Below are 21,987 nucleotides of genomic sequence, written 5' to 3' on the forward strand. Positions count from 1 at the left end.
ATCAACACCCCGCCTCTAATACTGTCACTTGAGACGAATACAATTTTTTCGCTTTCTTTTTTTTTCGCCACCCAAGGGGGTTTATAAAGCACTCGGTAAGAAGATTTTCTTTCCTTTCTTCTTGCCACACATTACTCTATTCTGAAGAATACGTCAGGTACGCAAGAAAGCATAAGGATAATGTCTGACGCTCAAGAAACCCACGTAGAACAACTACCAGAATCCGTTGTCGGCGCTCCAGTCGAACAGCAACCCCAAGAACCACCACAAGCTCCACAGGAATTAGCTTCGCAAGAACCACAGGCTCCACAGGCTCCACAAGCTCCACAAGCTCCACAGGCTCCACAGGTACCACAAGCTCCACAGGCACCACAAGAATTAGCTCCCCAAGCTCCCCAAGCTCCCCAAGCTCCCCAAGCTCCACAGGCTCCACAGGAACAACAAGACGTCCCCCCTCCATCCAACGCTCCCGTCTATGAAAGTGAAGAACCACAAGGTGTCCAGGATTACCAACAGGCTCACCAACACCATCAACCACCTGAACCTCAACCATACTATCCTCCCCCTCCTCCAGGTGAGCACATGCACGGTCGCCCACCAATGCACCACCGTGAAGAAGGTGAACTATCCAATACTAGACTGTTCGTTAGACCCTTCCCATTGGACGTTCAAGAATCTGAATTGAATGAAATCTTTGGTCCATTTGGTCCAATGAAGGAAGTAAAGATTCTAAATGGATTTGCATTTGTTGAATTTGAAGAATCTGATTCCGCAGCCAAAGCCATCGACGAAGTTAACGGAAAGAGTTTCGCCAACCAACCTTTGGAAGTAGTATATTCTAAACTACCTGCCAAGAGATACCGTATTACTATGAAAAACCTACCAGAAGGTTGTTCATGGCAAGATCTTAAGGATTTGGCCAGAGAAAATAGTTTAGAAACTACCTTCTCCAGTGTCAACACCAGAGATTTTGATGGTACCGGCGCTTTGGAATTCCCAAGCGAAGAAATTTTGGCCGAAGCTTTGGAAAGATTAAACAACATCGAATTCAGAGGCTCGGTCATTACTGTCGAAAGAGATGACAATCCTCCTCCAATCAGAAGATCTAACAGAGGTGGCTTTAGAGGTCGTGGCGGTTTCAGAGGTGGTTTCAGAGGTGGATTTAGAGGCGGCTTCTCTAGAGGCGGCTTTGGTGGCTCCAGAGGCGGTTACGACAGTCCAAGAGGTGGCTTTGGCGCCCCAAGAGGCGGCTACGGTGGCTATTCTAGAGGTGGCTATGGTGGCTACTCCAGAGGCGGTTACGGTGGTTCTAGAGGCGGTTACGACAGTCCAAGAGGTGGTTACGATAGTCCAAGAGGTGGCTATTCCAGAGGTGGCTACGGTGGTCCAAGAAATGATTACGGTCCTCCAAGGGGTAGCTACGGTGGTTCAAGAGGTGGTTATGATGGTCCAAGAGGCGATTATGGCCCCCCAAGAGATGCGTACAGAACCAGAGATGCTCCACGTGAAAGATCTCCAACCAGGTAAGCGATTTTATATAACTGGAAAAAAATTTTAAAAAAAAATGGAGAAATTAACAAGAAAACTGAATTTTTTGAAGTCTAAATATTGATTGGAAAGAAAAACAGGAAAAACAAACCATCTTTTTGGATGTTAAAATGCTCTTTCTTACAGAATTCACTCCCCATCCCTCCCAAATTCCCCCTCCCTTTTATTAAGTATAGTTTTTTGTTTATTAATAATTTTAGTGTTTAGAAGATCCAAGTATATGATTGAAAACAGATATGTGTATTGTAAGTCCCTGATCCCCTCCAGTAGATAGAACTCTCCCATGACACGCAGCATCCTTTTAGAACAGAATTATGTATCCAATCGATGAGACGTTACTACTTCTATAGTGGATTCTAATTAGACCCTTTTCTTCCCGTAATATCACTACCACCCTTTTTTCTTATGTGTCTTTTGTTTATGTTTTATTTGTCAGGGTATTTTCTTTATGAAATAGAATATGCCATAATGGCAAGAACAACTTTTAACCTGAGGGCCTAAATGATTTTTAAAACCGTGGGTAATAATAATATCAAACTTCCGAAGAGTGAACTTTTGGCTACCTTGCGAATACCTTCAAAAAGGAAAGAAAATCAGATAGTACACTCATCTAATCCTGAAGGCAGAGCCATCTTGTAATGTTACCGTATTTTTTATGCCGAACTAATCCTTTCTGTGCTTTTTTTTCATTTGTAAGTGAAAAGTCTCCCTTTCTATACGAGAGTCCTCATATGGAATGAGAGAATAGACAGTAAATGCCAAAAAAGCATAAGGAAAATACAAAGAAAACATATTTGAGAGAATGCTAAGTTCTACGACCTTTCTTTGTTTACGTGATCGTTGAAGAGAAAGAAAATTTCATCCTGTGCTCGTTTGACGTTGCTCTGATTATGTATGGGGAAAGCTAGAAACTAACTCGTAACAGTTAAAGCTGCGTATACTCATTACTAATATATATCTAAATAGTTCTTACACGTGAAATACGTGTGAAGTGATATAGAGCTCAATGTTATGGAGAATTGAAAGATGTCCTGCCTGACACATTATAGCTAAAACACGTAGTTTAATATACCAATTCGACTCGAATTAGTGTACCAGTCAAAGTGTTTGCGTGGGTGTCTAGATCGATAAGCGATAAATATCAACAACATCCGCTCTCCAATCAAAAAAAATATACGTTGGAATAATGTCCAATGCAAATTTAAGAAAATGGGTTGGTTTTTGTTTTATTGCCATTTATCTTTTTGTAGGGGTTCCATTGTGGTACAAGCTAACCACCGTGTATAGAGCATCATTGCCAATAAATTACATCGAATCGCTACAAAATGATAAATTTCAAGATATTCATCTCGTAATACCAGTGTATGTTAAGTCTGATACGTATAGATTCCCAGACATTCATGATGCTGTTCAAGTACAAGTTAACCACTTATTGAACTCGAAAGAGCAACGGGTGCCATGGTCGCTACAGATTCTTCCTTATAACGAGACTGTGCAGAAGTTAGAGGATAAAGACAACCAGTTCCATGTCGTTACCTTAATGTTAGATGAATTCATTGGTTACACATCAGCTTATGATACTAAGGAGACAGTGGTGTACTATGATGACGCGGCTGTTTTAAGTAATGATTTGCCATTTTTTGTTGCCCAAACTTTAGTGGAACACACTTTCCAGTTGGAGTGGACGCATTTAAACAAAACGAACGAAGACGTATCTACGAATAACCAAGTTGCCATTTCTTATGATCCAAATATCCATTTAAGTATAACTTTGCTATCAGGTGATGGAAGTCCCGTTGCGTGGGAAATTGAGCCTACTTTAACCGATTATTTCTCACCCTTTAGGAAGTTCTTGTCACCTTTGGTAAATTTCACAGTAGACTCCTCTATTGTCTACCATAATGATTTGAATTTACATTCTTTGAATGGGTCATCTGCTAACGTTACTTGGTTTGATCTATCCCATACAATTGACCTTTCTGAACTCTCTTCTATGACGTACTATCCAGAGGATTCTGCACTAAATTTAGCCATAGTCTTCCCTAGTGTTTCATCAACACCTAACGGCTTAGCGTTTGTTAACGGTACCCAAATCGCCAATAGTGTAATTGCGTTGGACTGGAATAGTTATTTAGTGCCACAATGGGGGGTCATAATAATAAACAAAAACCCGCTCCAACCAAACTCTGTCATCAGTGAAGATTATTTAGAACCTATGATGTACCGCTTTTCAACTGATATTTTCCAATTATTAGGATTAACCGAAGGTTCACAAGAACTATTATCACCTTATATCACTATAGATTCGTTTAAAAGACTGACGATCTTACAAAATCTAGACAAAGCCATTGAAACATTATGGTCCCTAGTGAAATTAACCCAACAATTTCAAGGCATGTCCATTCCTCGCGAAGTGTCCGATAATGTGGTAGAAGCTCTAGACTTGAGACTAGAAATTATAGATTTATTGAATGACCCAGAAAAGGGTGGCGATATAGTATGGAACAATGCCCTACGTTTGAGCAATGAGCTGGTCAAACTTTGCGAAAAGGCATTTTTTAATGGAGAAATGGTCCAACAGAATTTTTTCCCACAGGAACATATGATTGCCGTATATTTGCCATTATTAGGCCCAATATCAGCAGTATTGTTCTTTGGTTTCTACAATGTAATGAAGGAGAAGAATGACAAGAAGAATGGGACCGAGAGAGAAGTTGCTAAAGAAAAATCAGAGTTGGAAGAAGCTGAAAAATTGCACGCTATCGACGGTGAAGATGAAATTGTGGGTTGATCATTACACTGCGTTCGCGAATAATATGAGTCCGTGTAGTGTACGTACAGGCATATTTCTTTATATATGTATATGTATATACATATACAAAGAATATACGTATGTGTGTGTATATCTGTAAAAAAAAAAAATACCATATATATGATGAACATGTTAAGTTGAAAAAAGTGTTTTGTTTCAGCTATCACCATTCGGCTTTCATGAGGATATAATGGGTTTGCATGACTTTTAGTTCCTCTAATTCATCCAAGAATTGTAAAGATTTCAATCTTTTCCTCTCAATTTCGGGAATTTGTGTATTTAAAACTTCCCACATATCATTGATGATAACGTTCAGAGTTTCGGGCCATCTTGAAGCATATTTCTCCTTGGAATTATAAGTCATCAAAGTGGGCATTTCCAAATTTCTCGATTCCCTTAGATTAGACTGCATAATGGTGCCAAACCGATCATTGGGCTGAGAACCGCCAATGGGGTCGTACGATATCCATAGTCCGTGGGCATACTTCGCTGAGACCGCGTGTATGAGCAGTTGAGACTCCTTTTCATGCATGTAGCACAGTAAGCATTCGGATATTATGATAGTGGGAATGTCGCCGCTGGTACACGTATTCAACAGGCGAGTTGTTTCTAAGATGTCGTTTAAATCGCACGCAATGAGTTTATACCTTTCCTGATCTACCAAAACCGGTGATGAGTCGGCACTATCTTCTGACAAGTCAAGGTCATTACGCAAAGTTCCATTCTCACGCAGTATTTTATTTTTCAGCTGCACTGAGTCACTATAGTCAATGTCTACACACCTCACATGAGGAAACATCATCAACAAGGGCAACATTCGTAAATCTGAACCGCAACCCAGGTTGACAACTTGAACTTTTTCATTCGCATCCAGAAAATCCAATATGGCCACATCTATCCCCACAGTACGCAAGTAAGTTCCGTAGTTCATCACTGGGAAGGAAGATCGCATAGTCTGATCCACTTTCCCAAAGGCCCGCCTGCTAAATTTCTTGAGAGTGAGCAAATACTCGCGGTGCCACTGTGTGTACTTCTTAGCCAGATCCGCTGGCAATCTCTGTAGGGCACTCGAAGGAAGGTATCCAGCCGAGATAGCTGCTAGCTTGCACGACAGCGCATCATAGTCTGTTTGCTGAATGATTCTCTCCATTGCGGCTTGTCTATACCCATTGCAATCCAATCTCGTTCAACCACAAGGACCCTGATCGCCATCTTTCATTTTTCCCAGTCTTCCCAACTCTTGATTTTTCAGTCTTTAGGCCCATGCGCAGGGCGAAATTGCCCTAACTTCCCCTTGCTGTACGACTTGATGTACAGATAAGAGCATCTCAACAACAAGGATGTACCCAGCGGCTTTGTTACCAGTGCCATCGGTCGATAACACTGGGCGTATAGTCAGAACCATCCCGCTTTAGTGTACCAACTACAGAGCGTCTGCGAACACACCAAACCCTATGGGTGCCACTCTTGCCTGCTCATTCTTCTGAAAATCCTGAGCTGCCACTGCATTAGGGTGCTATCTTGCAACCTCTGCTTCGTAATGGCGCAACTCTTTCCTCTTGGACCTGCTGGTTCTTGGCCTCTAATGGCATCTCATCAAGGCCATCCCTACGCCGCCGCGACATGCTTTGGACGCCAGCCGTTGCGTTGCACTTCGCAAAGGAACTCTTCTCAGGGACTCACGATGTAAAGGAAGTCATTCCCATCCGACAAAAGAAAGATCACTTACCAGGGAAGCACACATACAAAGGCAGGCACACGGCAGCAATACGCATAGCATAGTCCGCGCATTTTGATAGCATACACTCTTACACAGTCGTTTGTTGCTCTTCTTCCCCTTTTGCTTCCGTTCAGTACTAATTGAGTTGCATCGCAGAGAGAGAGAAAGAAAGAGAAAGAGAGAAAATAAAAGAAAGTCAGTACATACCCAAGACGAAGATACCGAGTTCCGTTCTGTCGCTCTCGTGTTACTGCAGAATCGTATATTTTTTTAGCAAGTGTTATGGGTAATTCTGGTTCAAAACAGCATGCTAAACTCAGTGGCAAGAAAGATGGCCACGATAGTGATAAGAAGAAAGCACCGGACCTGCCACCATTAACAAAGTCCGACACGACACATTCATTGAAGTCGTCGAGGTCGCTCAGGTCGCTCCGGTCAAAGCGTTCAGAGACGTCGTTGACATCGAACGCTCAAGCTCAGACCCAAGCTCAATCCCGCAGACCTTCTACCGTCGGCAATGGCGTTCGTAGCCGTAGACAATCTAGCAATATTCCAGCCACCCCTCCCGATAACCAGCATTTAATCTCACGGCCCAGTTCGTCAAGAAGGCTCTCTTCGTCTTCAAGAAGATCGAGCACGGCGAACAACAATAATTCGGAGTTACCACCATCAATGATTCAAATGGAGCCTAAGTCCCCGATTCTAAAGAACCGCAGAAGTACCCAATCTACGAGCTCCTTTACGTATTATGAAAATGCGTTGACCGATGACGATAATGAAGACGACAGCGAAGACCCTACGATGGCTAAAGTGACTCGTATCAGCACCGGTTCATCCGCCGATAAAAACTATAAGCATACCCTTTCGAGACGCCACAACTCTTTGCAACCAGAAAAAGCGAAGTCTGGCTCTTCATCCTCTTCGTCCAGATTGCGCAGAAGATCTGACAATACGTTACCTTCAAACTATTCTTCAAACATGGAGCCCAATGGGAACGCTAGCAGTTATTCTTTGAACAGATCGAACTCGTATGCATCTTCCACCCATAGCAGGAAATCGTCATTCGGGTCGACGGGGAATACAGCTTACAGTACACCATTGAATTCACCAGCTCTGAAAAAGATGAGCTCTAGGAACAACGACAACAGTAACGAAGATGATGATGACGAGTACTCATCACCCATCCCCAATCTAAACATAGACAAGCCTTCGTCGTCGTCTTCATCGTCGTCTGCATCAAGAAGAGAATATCTAAGTGCTTATCCAACACTCGTACACAGAGACTCATCATCCTCACTTAGTCCGCGGGGCAAGGGACAACGGACGTCTTCTTCATCTGGATCTAGTCAGAGAATATATGTCTCACCACCATCTCCTACGGATGAACTTGTGGGTGAAAGTTTTATAGATGGTGACGATGAATCCAAGACAAATACCTTGCTTGAAATGAAAAGGAAAAAACCGATTCGTCCCATTGATATAGATGAAATCATTCAAAAACTACTGGATGCCGGTTATGCTGCAAAGAGAACCAAGAATGTTTGCTTGAAAAACTCTGAAATTATTCAAATTTGTCATAAAGCTCGTGAAATATTTCTTGCTCAACCTGCGCTTTTAGAACTGTCCCCCTCTGTGAAGATAGTGGGTGACGTTCACGGTCAATATGCCGATCTTCTGAGACTCTTCACCAAGTGTGGATTCCCGCCAATGGCAAACTACTTATTTCTGGGCGATTACGTGGACCGTGGTAAGCAGTCCCTGGAAACCATCTTGCTATTGTTATGCTATAAGATCAAGTATCCCGAAAATTTTTTCCTCTTGAGAGGTAATCACGAATGTGCCAATGTAACAAGAGTTTATGGATTTTATGATGAGTGTAAACGACGTTGTAATATCAAAATCTGGAAAACATTCATCGACACCTTCAACACACTGCCTCTAGCGGCCATAGTCACGGGGAAGATCTTTTGTGTTCACGGTGGATTATCACCCGTTTTAAACTCCATGGATGAAATTAGACACGTCAGTAGGCCCACTGACGTGCCTGACTTCGGATTAATTAACGACCTCCTGTGGTCTGACCCTACAGATTCGCCAAACGAATGGGAAGACAACGAGCGTGGTGTTAGTTTTTGTTATAATAAAGTGGCTATTAATAAATTTCTAAACAAATTTGGATTCGACTTAGTGTGTAGAGCTCATATGGTGGTAGAAGATGGTTATGAATTCTTTAATGATAGAAGCCTAGTCACAGTGTTTTCCGCCCCAAACTATTGTGGGGAGTTCGATAATTGGGGGGCCGTCATGACCGTTAGTGAAGGTCTCCTGTGCTCTTTTGAGTTGTTGGATCCATTGGATAGCACCGCGTTGAAACAAGTCATGAAGAAGGGCAGACAAGAGCGTAAATTAGCTAATCGTTAAGAAATTGAGACGAGTGTTGGGAGTCGACGAAGTCATGGAGAAGATTATTTGGTTAGTTTTTTTAGGCCATAGCATTGTTGTTGTCGTTCCTTCTACGTCCGACTAGGAAGAATCTAAATATATAAATAAATAAATATTAATATTATTCAATTTTACTTTTCTCTTTTCGTTGTGTCCCCGAGAGTATACACGTGTACACGTGTAAGGCCAGTCCAGTCCCTTTGTGTTTTGTCTTAGCTGGCTTTTCTCATTATTCGCTATTGTCTTTCTTAATACGCCAGTTTTCGCCCAGCAAGTTTCCGAAAAATTACTGCTACAAAAGAAAGGCATCAAGTTTCAATTCAATACAGGGGAAGTCGAAAAGAACACAGAACAAAATAGGACCACCAAGAAGGGATCGAGCCGATTTCTCGCACGCACTAGGAACAATATAAATAAACGACATGTATACAAAAGAGTACTACTGGTTTTCCCAGTATATGATAATAACAAGTACCTTGGTGCTCACCATAATATGGTCAATCCTACCATCGTCCTTCGGTGAGGCTACCCCACAGCAGTTCGTCAACACGATACTAGACATCTTTCCGCAGAGGAGATGGATCATCACTCTGGAAGGCATAATGCTTATGGGCATGCTGTGTATCTACACCGGTCTTCTGATGTACAATGAAGACTCGTTAACCCCACCACTGGATTCCTTGTCCACAGTGACGGATGCGGGCGGCCAGCTCGTAATACTGGAAGACACAGTCGAGTTTGTCAAGAAATGGGCATTTAAGGAAACAAGTGGGATTTACGATCTGCCCCTGATGGATGCCTGCCAACTCTTGTACCTGTACGATAACGAAGATGCCAACACATAGTGTTTTTTTCTCAGATAGATGCAATCAAGGTGGCGAAGGCGACATACCATCCTGGTAAATGCATACGCAGATGAGACACCAACCCGTTGAAGAAACAGCACCCTGGAGCAATTGATTTCTGGGCTCTAATAGTTGCTCCATCATCGTTTTTTACTACACTCTTCAGGTCACGTGCAGACGTGCTAGTCACGTGCGACTGTCTCTACGCTTGCCTAATCGTCATATACATCTTCACCAAGCCTGGATAAGGGCATACCAATGCCATGGCGTATGCACTTGACATGATTGTTATCACTGGAGCGCTGCACTGTCCCCATCGCTTTGTGCTTGTTATTGTGTTAGGTTGGTCCACCCCCCACACATCTTCCGGTGAAATGCGGGAGAGAGATGAAAGTTGGAATGAGTATTCTAGGAATGTATATAACGCAAGAGGTCAGAAAGGAAGTACAGATGTGCAAAAGGATTGGTGGAGCCAATCAAGGCTTAAGGAGGATGATTATTCGTGTGGGTGTGGATGTGGATTATATGGTGGGCGTGCTGATGCTGGCCGTGGTGGTAGTGTTTTGGGTAGGTGCCTCGTGCTTGACCAACGAATTACTGGAGACGAATGCGTATAATAAGCCCTTTTTTATCACATATCTGAATATCTCGTCATTTGCGCTTTATTTGGTGCCTGACCTGTGGAAAAGAATTCGGTTGAAAAGGAAGGCCTTGCAGGATCAGAGGGATCAAATACTACCTGTTTATACGCATGAATCCTTGCCTGAATTTTTACCCTTGGTGACTGCTGCTTCCTCATCTTTGTCTTCCCCTTCAACGGAGGACAAAGCGACCAAGGATACTATAAGGCTGAGTCTGCTATTCTGTGTCTTGTGGTTCGTAGCAAATTTGGCAGGTAATTCCGCTTTATCGTACACAACAGTGGCATCGTCGACCATTCTTTCGTCCACGTCTTCATTTTTCACTTTATTTCTTGCTGTGAGTTTGCAACTAGAAAGTTTCTCGAAAAAGAAATTATCAGGATTGTTTGTGTCTCTGTTTGGTATCATCCTGATTGTGGTGCAATCTTCTAAAGAAAGAGATTCTGTTAGTGCGTCTTCCTTTTTCATAGGCAACACACTAGCACTACTTGGATCGTTCGGTTATAGTGTTTATACGACACTTTTGAAATATGAGGTATCATCCAAGGGCCTTCAACTGGACATCAAGTTATTCTTGGGTTACGTCGGTATCTTCACGTTTCTGTTGTTTTGGCCAATCTTAATCATTTTGGATCTATCGCACTGGGAAACTTTTGAGTTGCCAAATAATTCTCACACTTTTTTTCTGGTCTTGTTAAATTGTATCATTATTTTCGTTAGTGATTATTTTTGGTGCAAAGCGGTTATTCTGACATCTCCTTTGGTAGTTACCATTGGTTTAACTTTCACTATTCCATTGGCTATGCTTGCTGATTACCTTTGGAGAAACGCATCCTTTACCTCTTGGTATATCGTTGGTGTTTTTTTCATATTTGTTTCATTTTTTTTGGTTCACGATCAAGAAGAGTCTACAACTGAAAATAACCATTCTACCATTGAAAAACAACAAAATTCACGTCATACAGCTTGATTTGTTTTTTTGTTTTTTTCTACTTTTATACTATTCCACCCACAACCATATAATGTAACCTATATTTTATATATTCAAAAGTTGAGTATTATTAATGCTCTTTTTCTAATACATTTTTAATTCCTCTTTTTTCAGGCTTAAAATAAAAATCAAGACTAAAAAAAGGTTTAAACAATGATCTGCAATAAACAAATTTGAACTTTGCGTAAGAAAGACAAGTCCAAATCTGAAAAAAAGACTCGTTATTGGCAATTTTGTTGGATAAATTCCATTAGGTAGATGACAACTTTGTTGCAGCTTTTGTCAAACTATTATAAAGCTAAACTAGAATCGGAACGAATATATAATGAGTATGTTCAATCGCAGTACGAGTTTGCCTCTTCGGACAACTTGAACAATAACAAAGATAACCAGTTTTCGAAGAAGGTTGTTGATGAAACTTTATTCTTACAGCGACAGATTGCTCAATTAAATAAGCAGTTACAGCTTTCATTTCAACAGAATGAGAAATTACTAAATGTACAGAAGAATCAAAAGGCACTATACCAAAGTAAATTATCCAACAAAGACACACTTATCGATGACCTAAAACTCAAGCTAAAAGTTGAGAAGATACCCATAAATAGAGAAAGGACACCCTCTATCACTTCTGATGAGCAACGAGACAATTTAAAATCGCCGCATAAACCCACGATTCATCTTCTTTCGCCAATTGTTAACCGTGATAAAATCAAAAATCAAACTAAAGACCAAAACAACAACGAACCTGACTCACCTATATCAAAGAGAAAATCAAAAGGGTTGAGATCTTTATTGAGTTCGGGGAAAAATACAATCTTTGATTCAATATCCAAGAATCTCGACGATGAGATTAATGAAAATGGACCTATGAGACAGGATAATGAATCTTCTAAGACGGCAGATAAATCAGTATCAATATCACCATTGCTTTCAAAACCCGCAGAATCGCATAAGGAAAAGAAAAATAGTATACTGAAAGGATACATATTTCCTTCGAAGGATGACCATTTGGCGGACCATGATATACTGCCACCTAGAAAACTAGATAATATTGAGCTGTCGAGTATCGGTGATTCGACCACGATGACATCTAGGAGCTCAACTGCCAATACAAACGACACATTGAGGAACGAAGAAAATCGTCATGGAATTGACAATCTAAAAAGAATCAACACCTTGGTCAGTTCCCCAGTCAAGGGCGTATCCGATACAAAAAAGAAAAGAAAACTAACGAGGCAACGGATCACCACATTGCCCAATTCAGATGAGGAACTGAATAACGATTTAAATATAGATGAGTTTGTGTAAAGAAATGACACAACCGTCTTTTAGCCTCTTCTTTTTTACATATGACGTATCGTCATTTCTATACATACATATCAATTTAGCATTTATTTTGATTTCTCACATATACTATGTGATCTCCCTCAGCCCACTTAGTTTATATTTTAAATCTCCTAAGTCACTCGTTAGAAGTGTCCAATTGTTATATTCTCTATACAAATTAAGCTCAAAATCCTTTACTGGGTAAATGGACCTGGTCTCTTCGATTAAAGCCTTTCGTATGCCGAGGTAAATGAAATAATATTCTACTGAATTAGTCATTCCGAATCGTGTAGTGATGATTTCGTGATGTTTCTACGTGCAGATTACCACCATTTCATAAACTTTACTGTCGTAGTAAATAATAGAATATCCCTTACTTAAAATAGGGCCCATAAAAATATGACCCAATTTCTTTATCATTCGATGGCCCATGGTTGAAATTCCCTAAATTTATTCATTTTATTGGTATTTAAACAGTACGGATGAGAAACAATGGATACTGGTTTTTTTGACGGGTACAGTACATACACAGCTCAAAAATATTAGGATGCTGTAAGAAAATGATTGGTAAAAGAATGAAAGAGCACCAGTTAACCGCTCACAGAACCGATCATAAAGATTTTGACCTTCGCATTGGCCTTCGCATTGGCCTTCGCATTGGCCAAAACTTTTAGCCCTTTTAATCATTGTTTGGATAAACTGAACTACAATCTTGAAGTGCAAATAGTTCACGTAAGAAGCTTCTTTCTAGATTCTGAAATAATTTGGCTATCTTGCTTCCAACCAATCCGAACAGCGGTAAATTCGTCATAACGGCCATACACATCAAACCAACGTGCTTCTTATACGTTTCATTTTAGGAACCCGTCTTGCTCCTAGAACGCTTCTCTTCTATTATTCAATTGGACTATACCGTTGAATAATAAATAAGATAATAGTAATACAAAAGCAAAGCACCCTTGGGAATCCGTTACGAAGAAAAACAGTGGTTACATCCTTTATTCAATTTCACAATAAACTGATGAAAAATCTTATTCTTTCCACGACACTACCATTCTTGTGCACGGGAATTTTCCCTATTTGGAATGGAAAACCTAAATTTTTAAAGTAGCCCTCAATATCAACTTCTGCTCCGTTGGTAAACTTCCAAGGCGTACTTCTTGGCAAACCAATTAAAGTCCTAATAGTCCTTTTAGGAAAGAACCCGTGTATTCAGGTAGAATTTTCGAGGGTATCGTCTTTTGATTTTTATTTTCATGTAACTTAAATTTTGGATAAGATTCAAAGGAATGGTTTTCGTCCTCCTTTAAAACAAGTAGCGATTTATTGGCCAATTTCCAAAGAGTCTATTGGAAGGATATCTAGAGAAGGTAAAATCATGTCATCCTTGCTGTCGCTTCTTGCCTTGCGTGTTTCTTCCTATAAGTCGGAGTATCGAACAAATACATTCGCCGGCATCACGACACCCTTCCGGCCACACAATTGACGGTTATCCATCCCAAAAAATGCATCATCTGGCCAACGATTTCACGGTCTTATTTCCATTGAAGGTTTATCCCCTCGGGGTTAAAAAGATGACCCTGTTACTTATTGAGCCAAACAACTGGGGGGCATAAAAAGCTTCTTTTCCGGACAATTTAACAACTACAGATTCTTAAATTTGCTTTCCATATCTTTTCGATCAGAAAAAATGGCCTAGAAAAAGTGTCATCAGCCAAGAAAGCAGGTAAAGATATATCAGGTTATTATTTGGTATTATGATATATGTATATAGTAATACGTGTGTAATTCTTTAACGCGTATTGCGCGCGTTAAATAAAAACCTTGAAAAATTGATTGGCAATAACTTCCAACAAGTAAGAACATGTAATAGAAACAAAGCAGGTGCGGTTAGCTTCACTGTCACTGAAGATACTTGAAATCCTCTTCACTGGTACGTAATATATCTACGATTTTCCATTGTGTTTTACCCGATCGTAATGAGTGGCCAGGAAAGCATATCTAATGGTAATTCCGACTCATTTGTTATGTCGTCTTCCAACTTAGGCTCTCAAGAATCTTCAATATCCCCAGGTGACCTGATCAAAGACAGCAATGATCAAGTACCGCCAACTTCACGCTCGTCGAAAAACTCATTTCTCTCCAAGCAAGTACAGGAGCTACTAGAAGGGGCTAATAAATATGATCCGAAATACGGGCTCTCCTTACCTAGAGGGTTTTTAAGAGATAGGAACCGCAAATCCAAGGACACTGGATTGGTGCCTCTTGTTGAAAAGGTTATACCTCCCATGCACAAAAAAACCAGTGTTAGAAGCATGAGGAAAAAATCATCTGCAACTATGAAGAAGGATGTAAAGAAAGTAGATACTGTAAGAAAGAAAATAAGAAATAAAGTATCAAAAAGAAATGATGAGCATCTTGTAATTACAAAACAAGAGGTAAACGCTTCTCAAAGAAAGAATCTCTCAAGAAAAAAAGTTTTTATTGAGGGCAAGGAAAAGGAAGAAAATAAACAAAAGAAAATCTCTTCAACATTTGTGAATTGGAATGGTCCCTATTTACAGTTAAAGTACCCATTTTTTGATATAAACTATTTGAGGTCACACAATAGTTATTCCGGAACCCCCATACCATCTGTCACTCTAAAGACTAATTCTCCACAGTCAACAAGTCTACTTTCGGAACATGATATTCGTTCAGCAACAACCGTTAAACTGCAAAGCGTTTTGTTTGCTAATTATATGGAAGAGTACAAGATTGACTTTGACAAGACGGCTGTTATTTATGATCCAATGAGTGAAATCGGTAAGCTTGTTGAATACAGCTGTCTAATTTTTTTACCGTCACCATATGCGGAACAATTGAAGGAAACCATTTTGCCTGATTTAAACGCAGCGTTTGATAACTCTGATACCGAGGGTTTTATAAAGACAATTAACTCATACAATGAACTTATTCGCCAAGTACCTAGGTCAAGTATAATCAATCATTTAGCGACAATTGATAAGATTCCTCGTTCATTTATACATGATTTTTTGCATATTGTGTACACAAGAAGTATTCATCCACAGGCGAAAAAGTTAAGACACTACAAGGCGTTTAGTAATTACGTTTATGGTGAACTTCTGCCCAATTTCTTATCTGATGTATACCAACAATGCGGGTTGAGAAAAGGTGATACTTTCATGGATCTAGGTTCGGGGGTAGGAAATTGCGTAGTACAAGCCGCTTTAGAATACGGATGCGAATTAAGCTTTGGTTGTGAGATCATGGAAGATGCGAGCGATTTGACTCTATTACAACATCAAGAACTAAAGAAAAGGTGCAAGTTGTTTGGGATGCATTTAAACAACGTGGAGTTTTCATTGAAGAGAAGTTTTGTGAATAATGAACGCGTTAGTGAGATAATTCCTCTATGCGATGTTATTCTCGTGAATAACTTTTTATTTGATGAAGAATTGAATAAAGAAGTTGAGAAAATATTACAAGCAGCAAAGGTCGGGTGTAAGATCATAAGTCTAAAAAATTTAAGAAGTTTGGCTTATCAGATCGATTTTTACAACATCGAAAATATCTTCAATAGATTAAAGGTACAAAAGTATGATCTGGAAGAAGATAGTGTTTCATGGACACATAGTGGTGGGGAGTATTATATATCTACCGTGATGGCCGACGTTGATGAAAGTTTGTTTAGCCCTAATGCCAGAGGTAGAAGGAACAAAGGAACCCCAGTGAAGTATAGTCGATGAAATCATCACATCAAGGAATTTTTAACGATGAGTACGAATAATTAAATAAAGTAATATATATACACAAATGTAATTTAATAAAACCAAAAGGAAGGAGAGTGGAAGTAAGAGTAGATAATAATATGAATTAGAGTAGAAAGTAGAGCGCCATTGATCAGGTGCCTAGAAGGAAGAGAACCAGTCTATGTTAAGAGAAGAAATTGGAACGGAAATTAATGATATGCAAAAGAAATAGGGAATGGAAGTACCCTGATATTAGGAATGTAATAGGGAAAAGATAGGAGTAGCTAGTTTTTCTTCACCATGCAAACTATCCAACGTTAGTACGAAGTCATATTCCAAAATATGGGCACCCACTTGTTTGATGAGATTACCTGCAGCCATTGCGGATCCGCCGGTGGCAAGAACATCATCCATGATGACAACATTAGAATCAAAGGGAATGGCTTCCACTTGCATTTCGAACGTTTCCTCATGGTCCAGCTTCGTAAACGTTACTGTAGCACACTCACCTGGTAGTTTCCCGGCTCTTCTTATTGGTACGAATCCAACGCCCAGTGCTAATGCTACGGACGGCCCAAACAAAAGACCTCTAGCTTCTACACCCGCAATAAAATCGATCTTTCTGGTAACAAATTTTTCCTGTAAATGTGTTGCGAAAGCGTTGATCAACTTCTGGAATAGCTTTGGGTTTCCAATAATGGGTAAAAAATCTTCAAATTGCTCTCCCTCTATGGGGAAGTCAGTAAATTGCTTAAATGCACTCTTAATCTCCTTTGCGTAGAATTCAGAAGCGGACATAGCGGAACAAACAATAGAGCAAGCATATACACACGCACACGCACTCAGTCTCTAAAATGCGAACTCTTTCCTTTATGTTCAATATTGATGGGCGCAGCACCTAATTTCCACACAACTACGGATATATATATATGTATATATATATGAATATCTGCGGTTAAATTTATGTGAGCTTACGTACGTTGCTCACGACTCCTACCTGCAAGAGCAAGCTAATCGAGAGTTTCAACAAATTTGCATCGCATGGACGTGAAAAAAGAAAAAAAAAAAAAAAAGAAAAGGAAAAAAACTGAAAAAAGGCCCCGCGGCTTCCGATTACATAACCTTATACAATAATACAATACCGTTCTTGACATCATCACCACACCATCGAAGGGGCCACGTGGTTCTCTTGCGTGCCTTTTTATTGACAGCCTTAAAACGCAATCTCGTTCGCGTCCTGCGGCCGTTGTCTCGGAGTGCACACGTCTCTGGGCATGCACGACCGGTGAGATCACTGTCCTCCCCTCCGGTTTTCTCTGAAATTCCGGCTGGAGAAATAGACTTTGAGTTTTCGCGCCGAAAAAAAGCGGGAAGCGGAAGCGGAAAAGGCCTAATTCTCCGGGATCGTGGCAGATGATAGGCCGGCGGTGTTGTTTGTGATAGTGGCGGTGTTAGCGATCTTAACCCTGGTGTGGATAAGCGTGTTCATCATCTTTTTCACTGCTAGGATGTGCCATGGAATATGACCATCCGTGCCATCAGAGAGGCCGTACCATACGTTCAAGGCGGCCAGGTTACGGAACTCTTCCAGGATGGTTTCCAGCAACTGCGTGCTGTCGGAGTGTGGGCAGTTCAAGAGGTTGACCGCGAACTTGTCCCAAACGGTATCACCGTCACATTTCTTGAACTTGACTAGTGCTCCGCTCCTAATGGCACAGCGGTGTTGTGAATGCGCCAGAGGGAACGGATGTTGGAAAATCACACCGTGTATGTCTTGGTCTACGTCTCTTATTTCATAGTCATCTAGCCTGGACATCTCCATATGTCCCCCGAACTTGGCGTCTTTGTAGATGGGCTTGAAACTAGGGTAAAGTTTGTCCTCGTCTATGAACGAGATCTTGGAATTGTCATCCACGCACACCACCGCCAGGTGTATGTTTCTGCCGGATAGCCTTCTCCAGTTCATTAGTTCGTCGTCTGGGAGTATTCCGTTCAATCTTGTTAAAATTAGGCATATTTTGCCGTATTTTTTGGACGCTAAATTCAAAGCCATGTTCCATATCTGATTGCACGCATCGTCGAACTTTCCTCTGGAGTTCCCCACATACCATGTCTTGGTCATGCTGCCTTGTCCATTACTATCGGAAAGAGCAGCAAAAACCCATTCTTTATCCACGCTACGTGAGTATGCTAGATGGATGTACGAGTCGTAATAGATTACCGATGATGACCCTGTGCTACTGTTCTGTATCTGCTGCTGTTGTTGCTGCTGTTGTTGCTGTTGTTGTTGCTGTTGCTGCTGTTGTTGCTGTTGTTGCTGTTGTTGCTGCATGGTTCTGAAATTCACCTTTTCTGGTAGTGTATGTGCAATATGAGTGAACTTAATGGATTTTGGCGGCAGCATATTATATATAGAAATGGCTACATTGACGTACTGATCCACCGTCACTAATGCGTTTTTGATAAAGTCCATGGGAACTACTTTCAAAAATAACTCGATGTTAGGCATCTTGGCACACACTTCGTTCCGAATCACTTGAAAAAGGTTCGCCTTGTCTACTAGCTCACTTAGTGTGGCTTTATCTAAGGGTAATATGATCACTATTGGCGGTACGCTTTTAATTGAGTTTTTATTATTGGAGCAATATGAGACGATTTGCGCAGCTAGTAATAGTAATTTATTCTTATCAAATGATTTCAAATATATTAACCCGGGCGGATCTTCATTGGTTAGTTTAAGCAACTCACAAAACCCTAATTCTTGGTTGATATACGTCTGTGATAAAGTCGGTGAAAATGATAAACAATCTTCTTTGAAAGACGAACTCAATAATAGAAATTTAAAGTTCTTTATGCCATTTGGTGGACGAAAATTTAGAAATTTTATGAAGGGCTGAGAATCGTGCTTAACTTTGATTAGTTCGTGATGCTTTTTTACAAAAACATATGGCTGCTTCATATTGTAAAATTTGGTAATTGTATCATTCCCATTCAATCTATCAAAACTAGAAAATAATTGTAACATCGTTGATTTTACCAGACCTTCCTGACAATCTCTCACACCTTTGTATGAGATCTCTGGAATGCCGAGATTACCCAAGATATTATAATCTGTAACCACTTGTTCTGCAATCAAATCTAAAACATCTTGTTCCTTTTCTGATATCGTGACTACAGGATTTGGTGTTATAAAAATGTCCGGTATGGATGCTAGCGGCATATGCCTTAACAAAAATGGCAGACTACTTGAAGATTCAAAAGGTAGATTAGATTCTGCTGGCGCAAATTCCGAAATCCCACTTTTGTCCTTTGATAAGATTGGTGTTTCCGATTTAGCTGAGTTTGACGGAAACTCGGACGGGTTCGTGGTCACACTATTGTCCTCAAGGGCCAATTTCAAACTATTCTCTATCGGTTGAATAGACGAATCAACAGTCTTCAAGGGAGACTCCGTCTGCGGTATATCGTTTTGAGGGATCTTCCAAATAGAATTAAATCCCTCCTTGTTGCCGGCGTTGCTGCCTTCGTTTCCTGAACTGAAATTGTCTTGTTTCATGATAGAATCTTGCAAACTTGGAATGGACGAATAATTGATATATTGCGGCTCATGGATATTATTACTAGTGCTAACGTTGTCAGAAAGTTTCATGTCGTCGCGTACATTCAATGATTTGAGGTCCTCATCACTGCTACCATTCTCTTCCTCTTCATCCTCTTCTTCTTCAGAGCTGGATAGGTCTGCCATAGAAACGTCGAAGTTCAATGCTTCCTCCTTTTGTAAAGGACTAAATGAAAATTTCCCTCCAGATTTGTATTTATTATCAACATTATTTTCTATTATAGGGTTGAAATTTAATGGTGCAAAAACACTTCTACGCCTATCACGAGGTGTTTCTACGGGAAGTGGTGCACCAGGATCCATGTATAATGGACTTGTAGGTAGAGTCATCTCATCTATCGGAATATCCAGATATTTTCTTTTCCCATTAGATTTTTTTGTTGTTCCACTCATTGTACGAATATTGGCTTTCTCAGACGTGAAAAATGGCATGTCCTTGCCAAGACCGGTATGTATGCTACTATTATTGTTGTTTGTGTCTTTCCCATTAATGCTCTCTTCCTCGTCCGACATCTCGAACATATCTTCTGTAATTTCGTCGGATATACTTTTGTTGGACTCATTTGTAGAATTTGATTTATTACTATCACCAAATAGATCCTCATCCTCGTCTTCACCGAACAGTTCCTTATCGACTATAGAATCACTTTTCTCACTCGCTAGGTTTTCAACTTGTTCTTGTTGTTCCACAAGGCTCTCTTTATTAGTAGTTGCTTCCACACTTCCCGTCTTGCTTATGGGATTGTTTATCTTTTCTAATGATCTGCCACTTACCTCCAGCTCGGACTTCAGCGGACTATTTTCTAATTCATTGGACACTATGGTCTGTTTTCTATCATTGAACAACTCATTATTATTGATATTATTATTAGGCGTGTTCAAGAAAGCCGGGGCAAATTGATCACTCGGCGAAAGCATCAATTTATCAATACCCGTGAAACCGGGAGAAATATCTTTTGGTGATGTTTTGCTAGCTTCTTGGACAGAAGGGTAGGAAACGGGCTGTGAGTTGATCGAATTGTTTTTATAGTGTTGGAACTGTTCTGTGTATGCGCCTTCTGAGCTCAACGGGTTGGTGCCCGCTATATTACTGCTCAATACGCCTGAGCTTCCTGGAGTTCTATAAGCAGCTGTTTGTTTTAGCTGTATAAAGTCATCAATGGCATCCAGTGCATCTTGTAAACTGTGAAATTCTGAAGGATCACTAGATGTAGAACCTTCGACATCTATTACCGGTTGAGCAAATATTAAGCTTAATGGCCATACTATTTTCTTACCTTCGACTGGTGGATTCAGGTATGAGGCTATAGTGGGTGTATGACCATTAAGATGCCCCAAGTCAGGAATGACGGCGACCCATTTCAGGTTTTTTTTATTCTGCAAGTTGATACCATGAGATACGCTCAATGTCGTCAGGAGAAGTCCGGTATGCTTTGGCGGTTGAATCAAATATCCTTGCTTGGATGCAGGCGCTATATGCATCCTTATTCCTGATGGTGCTAGATAGAGTGCGTGCTTTCGAAGAAATGATTCTTCTAGATTTTCCTCTTTCATGGGCAGTAAACCCATGTTCTTAGCACATAGGGATACTGCAAGGTCACCATTAACAAAAAGGTGGGGTTCTAACTGTATAAGATGACTCGGGTCTCCGTTCAACGATATACAGGCATTTCCAAATTGTATTAGCTTATTGTGAGAGCCTAGTGCTAAACTAATGCAGATTGTTCTTCGTAACGCCTTCAAAAATAGGGCATAATGGGGCGGCAAGTTTGGTTTAGAATAATCAGCAGTAAAAGATCCTACTTTATCTGGGTTTACCGGCTTATTTTCTACCATGGGAGGCGTCGGTATAGGATCATCATTTATGCTAAAACACCACAAATCTCTTGAAAGCAATGCCACCAGATTCTTGGGATTCTGTTTCCGCAACAGAAATTCTATTTGAATAGACCATTGGTCATTCTGCGTTTTAGGAATATACTGGTGATAGTTGATCTTCGTAACCTTCTCTAGTCTGTAAAAGCTGGATAGAACGTCCTCAAGTCTATACGTGGAAGCGTCAGAACTCATGCTAGCTGCTCTGTTGTCAGTATCCAGCTTAAATATCACCGGGTTTAGTCTTATTCAGCTGCGGCTGACTAGGATGTAATTCGCTACTATTCTTCTTAAAGGGTAGTTGTAACAATTGTCAGAAATCCTGGCCTACTTGATCCAGCACTACCCGGTTCCTGTTAGTTGAAAAAAGTGTTTTGGTCCTTCAACTCGTGAGGTAAGCGCGAATAATGTCGATG

At 40.5% G+C, this 21,987-nt stretch overlaps 10 protein-coding genes across 10 annotated transcripts; 7 read left to right on the forward strand and 3 right to left on the reverse strand.

Annotated features, from left to right (window-relative positions):
* Positions 1-180: 180 nt before the first annotated feature.
* NPL3 (mRNA-binding protein NPL3) lies at positions 181-1,527 on the forward strand (the record flags this gene model as incomplete). The annotated part of the gene is made up of 1 exon (XM_018363830.1): positions 181-1,527. One exon carries the CDS (start codon positions 181-183, stop codon positions 1,525-1,527), a length of 1,347 nt encoding a protein of 448 aa, XP_018223959.1.
* A 1,207-nt stretch (positions 1,528-2,734) lies between these two features.
* GPI17 (GPI-anchor transamidase GPI17) lies at positions 2,735-4,339 on the forward strand (the record flags this gene model as incomplete). The annotated part of the gene is made up of 1 exon (XM_018363831.1): positions 2,735-4,339. One exon carries the CDS (start codon positions 2,735-2,737, stop codon positions 4,337-4,339), a length of 1,605 nt encoding a protein of 534 aa, XP_018223960.1.
* Positions 4,340-4,523: 184 nt separating this feature from the next.
* On the reverse strand, positions 4,524-5,510 carry PPM1 (leucine carboxy methyltransferase; the record flags this gene model as incomplete). Its single annotated transcript, XM_018363832.1, has 1 exon — positions 4,524-5,510. One exon carries the CDS (start codon positions 5,508-5,510, stop codon positions 4,524-4,526), a length of 987 nt encoding a protein of 328 aa, XP_018223961.1.
* Positions 5,511-6,362: 852 nt separating this feature from the next.
* PPZ2 (salt homeostasis regulator) lies at positions 6,363-8,501 on the forward strand (the record flags this gene model as incomplete). The annotated part of the gene is made up of 1 exon (XM_018363833.1): positions 6,363-8,501. One exon carries the CDS (start codon positions 6,363-6,365, stop codon positions 8,499-8,501), a length of 2,139 nt encoding a protein of 712 aa, XP_018223962.1.
* A 443-nt stretch (positions 8,502-8,944) lies between these two features.
* GPI19 (phosphatidylinositol N-acetylglucosaminyltransferase GPI19) lies at positions 8,945-9,367 on the forward strand (the record flags this gene model as incomplete). The annotated part of the gene is made up of 1 exon (XM_018363834.1): positions 8,945-9,367. One exon carries the CDS (start codon positions 8,945-8,947, stop codon positions 9,365-9,367), a length of 423 nt encoding a protein of 140 aa, XP_018223963.1.
* A 387-nt stretch (positions 9,368-9,754) lies between these two features.
* Positions 9,755-10,978, forward strand: THI74 (Thi74p; the record flags this gene model as incomplete). The annotated part of the gene is made up of 1 exon (XM_018363835.1): positions 9,755-10,978. One exon carries the CDS (start codon positions 9,755-9,757, stop codon positions 10,976-10,978), a length of 1,224 nt encoding a protein of 407 aa, XP_018223964.1.
* Positions 10,979-11,257: 279 nt separating this feature from the next.
* On the forward strand, positions 11,258-12,307 carry LRS4 (Lrs4p; the record flags this gene model as incomplete). The annotated part of the gene is made up of 1 exon (XM_018363836.1): positions 11,258-12,307. One exon carries the CDS (start codon positions 11,258-11,260, stop codon positions 12,305-12,307), a length of 1,050 nt encoding a protein of 349 aa, XP_018223965.1.
* Positions 12,308-14,304: 1,997 nt separating this feature from the next.
* DOT1 (histone methyltransferase DOT1) lies at positions 14,305-16,074 on the forward strand (the record flags this gene model as incomplete). Its single annotated transcript, XM_018363837.1, has 1 exon — positions 14,305-16,074. The coding sequence occupies one exon, from the start codon at positions 14,305-14,307 to the stop codon at positions 16,072-16,074; it is 1,770 nt and encodes a 589-aa protein (XP_018223966.1).
* Positions 16,075-16,329: 255 nt separating this feature from the next.
* On the reverse strand, positions 16,330-16,875 carry APT2 (adenine phosphoribosyltransferase APT2; the record flags this gene model as incomplete). Its single annotated transcript, XM_018363838.1, has 1 exon — positions 16,330-16,875. The coding sequence occupies one exon, from the start codon at positions 16,873-16,875 to the stop codon at positions 16,330-16,332; it is 546 nt and encodes a 181-aa protein (XP_018223967.1).
* A 592-nt stretch (positions 16,876-17,467) lies between these two features.
* SSN2 (Ssn2p) lies at positions 17,468-21,766 on the reverse strand (the record flags this gene model as incomplete). The annotated part of the gene is made up of 1 exon (XM_018363839.1): positions 17,468-21,766. The coding sequence occupies one exon, from the start codon at positions 21,764-21,766 to the stop codon at positions 17,468-17,470; it is 4,299 nt and encodes a 1,432-aa protein (XP_018223968.1).
* Positions 21,767-21,987: the final 221 nt, after the last annotated feature.

The sequence above is a fragment of the Saccharomyces eubayanus genome, chromosome II (assembly GCF_001298625.1).
Source record: "Saccharomyces eubayanus strain FM1318 chromosome II, whole genome shotgun sequence".
Lineage (NCBI taxonomy): Eukaryota > Fungi > Ascomycota > Saccharomycetes > Saccharomycetales > Saccharomycetaceae > Saccharomyces > Saccharomyces eubayanus.